This window comes from Triplophysa dalaica, chromosome 8 (genome assembly GCF_015846415.1).
Source record: "Triplophysa dalaica isolate WHDGS20190420 chromosome 8, ASM1584641v1, whole genome shotgun sequence".
Classification (NCBI taxonomy): domain Eukaryota; kingdom Metazoa; phylum Chordata; class Actinopteri; order Cypriniformes; family Nemacheilidae; genus Triplophysa; species Triplophysa dalaica.
In genome coordinates this window covers 18,658,505-18,669,577 of record NC_079549.1, presented here as the reverse complement: position 1 = coordinate 18,669,577, position 11,073 = coordinate 18,658,505, and the positions used below count along the sequence as shown (strand labels likewise).

The 11,073-nt window shown below is 38.1% G+C and overlaps 1 protein-coding gene across 1 annotated transcript in view; it reads right to left on the bottom strand.

The window, feature by feature from the left end:
* Positions 1 to 1,610: 1,610 nt before the first annotated feature.
* slc49a4 (solute carrier family 49 member 4) overlaps positions 1,611 to 11,073 on the bottom strand; it is a 39,682-nt gene continuing 30,219 nt past the window's right edge. The window contains exons 8-9 of the mRNA XM_056755754.1: positions 9,964 to 10,146; positions 1,611 to 3,499 (exon numbers count right to left, since the gene is read on the bottom strand). Of these exons, the coding sequence (XP_056611732.1) occupies positions 3,384 to 3,499; positions 9,964 to 10,146 (299 nt within the window). The 3' untranslated portion in view covers positions 1,611 to 3,383. The remainder of the gene's footprint in view (positions 3,500 to 9,963; positions 10,147 to 11,073) is intronic.

Below are 11,073 nucleotides of genomic sequence, written 5' to 3'. Positions count from 1 at the left end.
AAACGAACAGATGTTTTGAAAGTGCCACTTATCCAAGTCTTTAAACTTTTGCAGTTCCGTCTGTGAAGGGTTTCCTTATATTGTTAAATCTAAACCGATATACACACTTAAACACAATAGTCCAATTTCATATAAAATTTCAATTGAATAAGCAAAATGTTCAATAAAACATTCTAGAACAGAGCATAAGTGCACACATTCTTTTGGCTATACTGCAGATGTTTTATTGATTTTCCTGACATTCGCAGGCCGGAGAATTACAGTTTTAAAAAGCTCCTGATATTTGAGATTCACCATGAAGCTGGCAAATCTGCCACATGATCCTGACATGAGTGGAATTGTTTTTATTTATAAATAACACACTTGATCATTTAATGCTTCGCGTACACGGTCACATTTTTACCCAGCTGTCAGTGAGAGGGTACCCCTTAAAAAGGTCCTATATTTACCATTTAGGTACACATGTGTATCTTTAATGTAGTAACATGCAGTTTTTACATGTACTTTTTGAAAGTGTACACTTAGTCGTACATTCTAAAAGTAATTTAGCACACGAACAATAATTCAACGCACTCTCTTAGCATGAAATTGTAGACTCAAGACTCAATTCAAGGCTTTGCTCCTGGCCTACAAGACCAGCACTGGTTTGGCACCCCCTTATCTTCATTCACTTATGCAGACTTATACGGCCGTCAGATCCTTACGATCTGCGAAACGAACGACGTCTTCTTCTGCAATCCCAAAAAGGTTAAAAAAATCGCTCTCATGAACCTTCTCTGGATGATCTGCCTGCTGTAACAAGATCAGCAGATTATGTGGCCATCTTTAAGAATCGGCTGAAAACACATCTCCTCCGTCAGCACCTGACCGATCATTTTTGATTTCTATATCTTTTCTACAATATCTAGAACAAAAGTATGCTTATTTAAACGTGGATAAACTAAACTTGTACACTCTAGTAGGCTTTGTGAAACATGTTTTTATTGCACTTATGCTTTTTGTTGTCCTAATGTTGACCCAATTGCTTCCATTGTTTACCCAACATGCAAGTCGCTTTGGATAAAAGCGTCTGTTAAATGACTAAATTCAAATATAAATGAAACAAGTATTAAAGTAACAAGCTCCAACATTGATTTTTTGTACTTTTACACACAAGAACAAAGCACAACAGAAGCTAGTAAATGAGAAGACTTAGCACTAAGCCAAATGGGTAGTTGACAAATAAACCATAGGACGTGTCCTATGCGGTGTGACTGCAAAACTTTAGAATACATCTTGTAACATATTATTAAGATCTAACATAAAAACCTTATAAGAGATTTTTTTTATGTCACACCATAGAACACATTTAGAGTTTATTTGTCTGAGGTTTTTTTCCGGTTGGTGTGCACTATGGAACTCCTGAGCATACATTCTGGTTCTGAATACCAACCCTGATGTCATCGATGATCTCATGATTTGGAGAGCGCGGGACATCACAGTGTGTTTGCATACGATGAGCTCATAATTGAAAACGCCCATGCTTTCTGTGTGGTTCCTCATAACAAAAACATGCTACACTGCTTGTGCCATTTTTTCGACATCGTGATAGAGTGAAAAAACACAAATAGTTTATTTTTAAAAACGTCTTTTTAATAAGGTGCTAAAAATCCTCGACATGTATTTGCATAAAGACAAGGGCATGTGCGACCAGTGCCACTTACAGTAAGATTAATGTTCCAATGACAGAACAAAGCACAAGCAGACATCACAGTAGAGTAAAAGACAAAACACGAAGGTTACTGGTAATTAATCCAATGTTAACGGCAGGTAAGAGACAGAACCTTCTGTACAGTTAAAAGAAAAAGTGTTTTAACAAGAAAAGAACAGAACTGTGTTTCCAAGTTGTTGCAAATGTGGGTGCTAAAATGATTTAATATGTCCATAAAATGCTTTTCTTTTTTCCATCGCTGATAACAGTGAAACGGTTGTCTAACTCACTGAGGTCGATACAAAGTCCAGCACCGATCCTCTTTAGACATTCTGCCTTTGGAGAAGTCTCGAGACACCAAATTACACATTTCACGCAGCTAATGCAGGTGACACAACCCGGAATCAGACAGGGGTCATTTTAAAAGGGCTCAGGGGAATACTTGAAGAGACAGAGAGAGTAGATCAACAGTAGAGAAACGCTTCCACCACTCGAGTGAAAGCAGTGATCTACTTCTCATTAAACCGAGTTCATGGGTCAGATGTTCAGAGGGAATACTGCACTCTTCGTTGCTTGAGGTTATGCCACAATTCACAAATCACGAACGGTCAACTTCACGGCCTGGTGAACAGAGCTTTACTAGTCCAGAAGTCCGTAGCGTCATGTTTAAAACGCTGTTCTGCAATAACATTTAGACGTAAAAACCATTAACAGTCCCCTTTTGTCAACATTAGTGTATTAATCCCTAAACTGAGTCAATAAATTACATTTAAATCAGATGAAGACATGACAGATTGCACAAAATTCTATTTCATTTCTCCTCCAAACAAAACAAAAAAAATGCAGACTTGTGCAACAGACACCCACTTTGTGCATGCTACAGTTTTTAACCGAACTGCTACTATATTTCATTGAATACGATACCTCTCTCTTTGACAACCTCAGAAACCTTGAGGTAATGTGCGGTACATTTGGATCCAGGCTTAAAAAGGCTTGCCTTACCACAGAATTCCACGCTATATTTGTTAGCCTGCTAGCTAAGTCCCACAGAAAAAAGGAGTATGGGGGTTAAACTATCCTCTGCATAATATGGATTGCTAAGAAAAACAGGAAAACTGCATATGTCACTTATTGACAGGCCTATCACGGGTCAATTAGAGCCTGCATCCCATAGGCTATTCACAAGTGACATTAGAGAACTAAGAGGTCCCGATCACAGACGGCGGGATCTCCCGCCAGGCAGCTAATTAAGCTTGTCTATAATTATCCATTACGCTCCCATTAGATGTCGCGAGAACGCTGTAGGAGCCCTCACCATGGGGCACTGCCAAATCCACGAGTATCAACTCGTGCCAGTATCTCTAAGCATCTCTAAGTCTCTCTCACGCTGACAGTATGTAAACATATAATGATACTTTAAAAAAACTGTAAAATAACCGACAAAATATAACAAAAATGAAAGGCAAAGGTAAAGTACAAAGGTACGGATCTACACTTCCTTTCTCCTTCATTTTCTGTTTCCGTAGTTATGATGCTAACACAATGCACTGCTGGTCACAGCCAATATTTCACAACATCTTTTAAAAACAGAGATCCATAAAAATGAGCTGTCGTGTGCTCTTCCTTTTGTTTGCAACAGAGTTTCCCACAAAAGGCAAGACTTCGGTCGTCTGTTAAAGATAAGCTTCCGTGCTCAGACCGAAACAAAGATGTCCAAATAAAGGCGGTCGTATGATTCCCTGAAGAAGAGGAGGAGGAGGAGACTGACGATGCAGGAACCTGTTAGACACCAGTTCAACCATGATAACTCTGAAAAACAAACAAACAGAACAGTTGACTGAGGTTAGAAATGCATTTCGCTTGTATCTTATATTACAAATAGAAGTACACTGTGAATTCAGCTGCAGAATGCTGTTCTTACACTCATAAATAACAGTTTTAACAATACATCTGCACAGTGTATACAGAAGCAACCCAACTAGTAGAAAAATTACAGTTAAAGAGTTATCTGCTGAAGTTGCCCCTGTGGTTTAACCTATATGTCATAGCGGCTGTTTAAAAGCACCAGCTTAAAGACAACAAACAAAAAAACTTTTTACGGATACTTGTAATTCTTTCAAGATGATACTGTAGCCAGTAACAAACTGTCATACTGGGGTTTTTTATAATAAATGAGAATTTGATGTTTAACACTCGTGACATGATAACAGTATATTAAACATATAGTGCCATATCGATCAAAAGTTTGAAAACGCTTGACTAAAATATTTTTAAGATTATTCCAAACATTTCAATCTCAAGCTCTGTGCTTAAATGTTTGAAATTACTTTTGTAGACAAAAATATAATTTCTGTATAGACGGTCTCATCGGACTCGCACGCCTGGGCCGAAGTTAACTTCCGGTCTGTGTTTGGTTATAATGTAACAATTCACTTTATATTTAATTCATATAAATATTAATTTATGTAAAAAATATTAATTTATGTTATTGTATATTAATCAAATCAAATAATCATTACATTAAAATTACTCATGGTTATTGATTCTTTGCAGGGGACAACTGGAAAGTTTGGGCCACATTGGGAAACTATATATTCAAGCATATTCATTTCTTTCATTAACAAACAAAATGTTATTAAAATATTTTTGAAATGACTTCCTAATAATGAAGAAAAAGCAGCCAATAAGAGCCCTGAATAGATGGGTCCCTTTCAATACTCTTTAAAAAGCTTTCAGTGTGAGACCTCATGAAGCTGGATGATAGAATGCAAAGAGAACGATTTTGCAAATGTACAGGGTTTTGATTTATTTCAGATACTTTGTCACAACATTATTCCTGCATATAAAATTCTGCTACTCTATAGTTTTGATTAGTTTACAATTGTAAAAAGTAGAAAAATTGTGTCCAAACTTTTGACAGGTAGCTTCTATGATATATGATATAACAAGCATCACTGGCTCAGGAGTGAATCCTGTATGTCACACACAAACAAAATGATTCAGCACTGCATTTACATATACTGGTTAATATAACATTTTTGCAAAAATGTAAAAAAAAAAAATGTTTGTACCTTGTACAAACATCACAGAAAGGAAAGACCTGTTTTCCTCTGACCAAACACATTCACGCACCAACAGAAGAAAGTATAGACAAACCTCAAGTCTAGAGGAACAGTATGGTAACACCTGTCTTCAAAACATTATTGGGTCTTTAAAAAAAGCACAAACCAAGAAAACCAGACACACTGTTTCCCACAGTGACTGTATTCTTTTCACTGGGCAGTAATCCTGGGCCATTTCTAAGTCACTAGAGGTTTTATATTAACCTTGAGGTTAACACAACAATAGAAGGTTTTAACTCTCCCTGCATGTAAAATCGAACTGAAGGCAGCTTGCAGGATCTGCACAGATTGTCAGACAGCTGCGATTCAATGAATGAAAGTTAAGTACAGCTGCAGTGAACGCAAGACAAACACACCAACCCTTAGAAACCCAAATGTGTGCGAGGACTTCATTTAATAGAAAAGTGGATTTCAATTTCGAGACCTCCCTAATTCAGATAACAGGTTGATCAATCGCCCCTGAAGTGAGAGCTGAGATCGATGGCAGAAGGTGAAATGCATGCTGGGTCAGCTGGTGAGCCCATTTGGGTTAAATGATATGATTTAGCCATGCAGCACAGTCAACAAGAGCGGGTACATCAAAGGACGGAGATGAGCGCGGATAAAGAAAAGAGGAGCGTAGATTGTGTCCAGTAGCTCTGTCATTAATCAGGTCTTACGGGCCCTTCAGCAGTGCTGTGGTGTAGCGGTATAGGTTAATGGAGTTGTGTTTATCTGGCCATTATGTCTGTGCCGCACACCCGCCCCAGCCTCATCAATTTAAAGCGGGGCGAGGTAACGTCAGAATATGGGACGTATGCGGCGAATGTTAATCATGGAGTAGCTCAGCATCCTATCGCTCAGGTAATCCAATCAGACGTTTCCAAAATTCAGGAGTTGGCAACACACGCCCCTCCGGTGCTAATGGAAAAGACTTTGGACGCAGCTCTCGGCGGGTCGCCGGCGTTAGCGAGAATACTAAAGAACCTGGGTTGAAAGATTCAATTTCTCCCTCACATTCTCTTCCTCTCAATAATGGAAGCAGGGCAATTATATTCCATCTGTCAGTTTACGCAGCAGTCAAACTGTTATGTTGCATTTCCGTCGTCGTAATACCTGACGGGAGAATGCAGAGATGTTGTTATTAAGGTTGCAATTTAGCCTGTCTTGTTCCTGCCATCGTCTCAAGGGCTGTAACGTGTTGAAAAGGCCACGGCAGGATGACAGCGTAAACAGGCCACTCGTCTGACACTCTCAATCTCTCACACACAGAGCAGCGCGAGGAGAGGGAGGGGGGGGGACAAGGGGCAAGTAGACATCCTAGATTCTCTGTCTCACGTCGTGACCGGGCGGCCCAATGCCTCACATACCCACAGGGCGCCTCACTTCCTGTCAGGCGTATGAGATGTTCCTCTTATTGCTGTAATTATTCTTAATCGTCGCCCTTTCGCATGGCAGACTGACGACATATTTCAGCATGGTTTAACGTCTGTGCTTGGCCCCAAGCAAGAGCGAGGAAGGTTGACTGACAGTTTGGAGGCTACGTTTTCTCCTTAAAATTTAATAGGAACTACGAGATTTGTTTACCTGGTTTAGGCTGGCATAACAGGAACAACAGAATCTTGATCTATCAATGGAGGCCATTATAATAACAAGACGAACTGCATTGGTTGAATAACCTTCCATCGAAATCAGAGTAATGAACAAAAATTACATTTTGCTGTTGTCCTTCTGAATCCTTGTATCTTCATATTTAGTTTTTTGCCATTCATTATTATTGTTAGGCCCCCTTTTTGTTTGTCACTGGGTTTTGCAAATATCTAACAAATAAAAAGTATGAATGCTTGTCAACTGAGCAGCAGAGTTGACCTAGCGGTGTGCGACACCCTTAAGATAATAAAAACGCTTTATTAGGTAAGATATGTATATTAGGTTGCATTTCTGACAATAGATCCTCAAAAAATTTCACATTGGCCCTTTAATAATGTAGAAAATTCAGCATGCAAGCTATTTTAATAACTGCTTGTTGACCTACTCTGGTTAGGTCTTCTGGAAGAACAAAAAAGAAACCATAATAATAATAAAAAATAAACATTCTCTTTAATTTGTTCCATCTGATCAATACTTAGTTCTATCGGAAAATGACCTTTCATATATGAACAGAGCAGAAACCTTTCATATATGACCACATGAATTTGAAATCTATGTGCTGTCGGTGAATTCAAATGACTCGCTCAGTCTTTATACAGAAGAGTTCTTACGGAGTCAGTTCCATACTGAAAATCAATAGACATCTGGATAGATTCCAGCTGAATTGCTCTCAATTCATTTAGGTCTAATTCAAGAAATCTCCACCTTCTTATACGCTGATTTTTCGATGTCTGTGCCGACATTAAAAGAGCAGCAACATAATTTCATTTTCTTGAAACTAAACAGTGGCAAAAATTTCATGAATGCATGAATATCTTGCTGGCCATGAATATTCAATGCGGTAAACATTTGGCAGTTTATGATCTCATACAACCTGCACTTACATTTTAGCACCCTTTTGTTTCAAACTGTATAAATCTGGCAATGGGATTTGGAGCTGCATTGTATCCGAGAGTCTAAAGTGCAGCTAACCATCAAAATGACAAGTGCTGAAACATTATTTTAACTGTTGGCGTCAGAAGTGTGGTATGAAAAACCTGACTAGAAAACATGCAGTCTCAAATGCTCAGAGTCTGAAACCTTGAAACATTTGACCTCTACAAGAGGTTACTGGACCCTTCTTTCTTTTTGTCAAAGAAGATCACACTCAGATGGCAGGAAAGAGCTCTCGCTGAGCCACATAAAACTAAAAGGCTGGATGTTCATTTCTATGTTTTCAAGTTATTCACAACTTTTAGATTTAAGGTGAATACACCAAGCCTGTATACAGAACCGCAATGGTAACGAAATGATATGCATCCTTTTTCTTCCATTCTAAATGGAATAATAAAGTATTTGTGAATGTTTCATCGATCAGAGGGATATGAAACGTTCAATCGCACATCACCTCAGTCCTGGGTGGCTAAAAATATGAGCGGCTACAAAATTGAAGCAAGTCTTTGAAATAAATGCATTTTATGATGTAAACGGCAATTTTCAATGCACTCTCGCATTTGAATCACAAATCTGATCCATATAAGAAGCAAAATGAAAAAACAGGGTAATTACAAGATGGTAAACAACCGAGGAAAATGTATGTTTTAATCAGGGCTCAAGGGGTTTCTTACAATAGGGACAATAGAGAACAACACCACAATAAAATAAGGAGCTTGAGTTTTAATACCCTGTATCAAATTATTAAAGGTGCGCCATAAAATTTGTTCGTGTTTTGCTGGCCCACAGGGTGCCTACATGGACGTTTATATTATGTCAGAGACCATTACAAGTCAAATGGGTCTCATTTTTGTGCAAATTGTTCATAAAACCATTCGTATGCAAATTGACACATTGTAGTGAATGCCACAATTTACATAAAAATGGTTTAAAAGATGATTTACGTAAAATAAACGATCCGCACTTGTTACTTTTAATGAGGCTTATTTATTTCAATGGGGATAGTATGACGCGCGAATGAAAAAACCACAAGTGAACGCAAAATTTATGCTCTCTCACGAAACTAAAACTTAAGCACCCTACGCATCCTTCCTGGACGCTTGGATTGGATTTTTGGAAACATTCTGTCGGTAGTACATACTAAAAAAGGCTGGAATAAAAGTATTAAACGTAGAACCTAAAATGACATACTTCAGCTCAAGATTGGAACCAGAGAGCTTATTACTATATGCCATCGGAGGCAGTGAAAGATTGCTGGATGATTCTGATGAAACAACCAGAAATCCATCATCTCCTCAGCGCCTACACACTGGTTGCCCTAAACAGACACAAAAGTGTTCACAATTCAATAGCAATGCCAACGCAATAACCTTCTATATATAGAGACAGCATTGTTTTCACGTTATTTTTAACCATAGTGCTTTGTTGGCAGTACCAGTGTGTCTTCGACACCCTCACAAAAGCAAAAAGAATCTCAGGACTTCATTTGGGACCGATAACCCAATCAGATTTGAAGGGATGAGCCCAGCTAAGCTCACTCATCTCGGTTTAATCTTCTATAGGGGATGTACAGGAAGACAGGGGAATTTTCACAGCCTATTCTGACAGCTGGGAACCCTCCAGCAACCTGCCTGCTTGTAAAAGCGCAGACCCCTGTCAGCCGAGACCACTGGAAGAATGTGGAGATGAGTGTATTACAGTTTAATAGTGGTCAGGCTGAGGTTGAAACATAATTCATAATGTAAACAGTTATATAGGTATACCTGCCTGCCCCGTGCAATATTCACCACCCACAGTGTGTTGCTATGATTTTGCTGCGGTGTTGCTGACTGGTTACATATTTATGCTTGAACCCTAAACCCATCTATAAGCAATCTTATATAGACAGGACAAACGACACTGGTTTATAATACGTTCAGGATTGAGTGAACGATACTTTGTTAACCTTACAAAACAATACCACTAATAGTATAATATGTAGCGGAGCTAGAATAAAGCTATCATGGACTACCTGTCAATCCAGCTGGCAAGCTGAAGGTACCTGTCAGAAACCATCTCATGAATATTTAGTTTGCAGTTCCTACTCCCACAATAAGAAGGGAGGGACGTCAATCTCCCTGCATATTTTCTTTCATGAGGACAGACGTACACTGAAGGTTAATCCCCATTAAGATGATGGACAATGACTGACACAAACTCTGTTCCAGTGTACGAATTCATACCCAAATTCGTATGAACTATTTCTTGTATTTAGAATCATTATTGATGCCCAAAATCCATGAAGAATACTTCAGTTGCATTCATTCAATCCACGTACACCCAATGACTAGGGAATACCCATAATGCACTTTGAGGATCACTTGCATTCATCTAATCTTTGCGGTCAAAAGCAAATAAACTTCCCATCTCTTCTGTGAATTATTGAAAGACACAAAAAAAATTGGTCTAGCTTTAGCTGAAACTAGTAACTTTGTAGTAACATCTTATTGCTCCCTGAACTCTCTGTAAGTCGCTTTGGATAAAAGCGTCTGCTAAATGACTAAATGAAATAAATAATTGAAATGAAAAGTAAAGCATCTTTCACAGTACCTGTGATGTAAAATGTAAGACAGAACAGCAAAAGTCCAGTGAAGAGGTTGCTGAGAAAGGTGACCACACCACAGGTGATGCCCTCGGGCACAGGGTAAACCGTCTCGATTAACAGCTCCAAGAAAATGGGCACGCTGCTGTTGATGAAGATACCCACCAGGATACAGGAGGCGTAGAGAGTGGCTACAGGAGAAAAATAGAGACCTAAATCTCAAATACATATCCGGATCACTACAATCCTGAACCACACAAAAAGACATCGATGCATTACAATTGCGTATCGTTCTACTATATCCTTTTGTATATGAAATATTGCATTTCTTGTAATTAAGATTTAAACCGAGCCACAAAACAACAATTTTAAAATCTTCGCTTTTGAGAGAAATTATCATTTAAAAAAGATTTTAATTCAAGTCGTGACGCAAACCCCATTACTCTGGTCTACCAAATAAACACTGTCACTTCACCCTTAAGTCATTATTCTAATGGGCTAATTTGGTTACCAGAGAAACCTTTTTATTATTAGCACAACTGAAAATGGTTGTGCTGCTTAATGAAGTATGGAAATCACAATAAAATGTTTTTCTTCAGTTATCGAGAACAGATGACAGTGCCGCTGCACATAAAGAGAATAATTATTTTATTCATATTTGTATCACGAATGGCTAGAAAATGTAAAGAAATGTAAAGAGAGTTATTTTAATAATAGTTTTAAATATTATCATTTTTCATGGAAATAGTTTTTGTTATAGTGAATTAGGGTACATTATCATGTTTGTAGAAGTGACAAAACCTCTATGAAAAGTGCTACACGAAGCCGTTACTTCAAATCTTAAACTGACTGCTAGAATGTGTAATTCTTTGATGAATATTCAGTTTGAAGAACAAAGTATTCCTTTAAAACAGAAAGTGATTTGTAACATTACAAATGTATTTAATCATAATTTTGTACTGTAAAGTAGCTTGATGAAAGCATCACCTGCTTTCATCATCCCAATAACATCTTAATGGCAATGCACTTCCATTGAGAAAAAATGAATATTGCCCTCCGATAAATACACAAATATGTGGTAACCATTGTGGGACATACTGGCATATAACTGCTGAAAT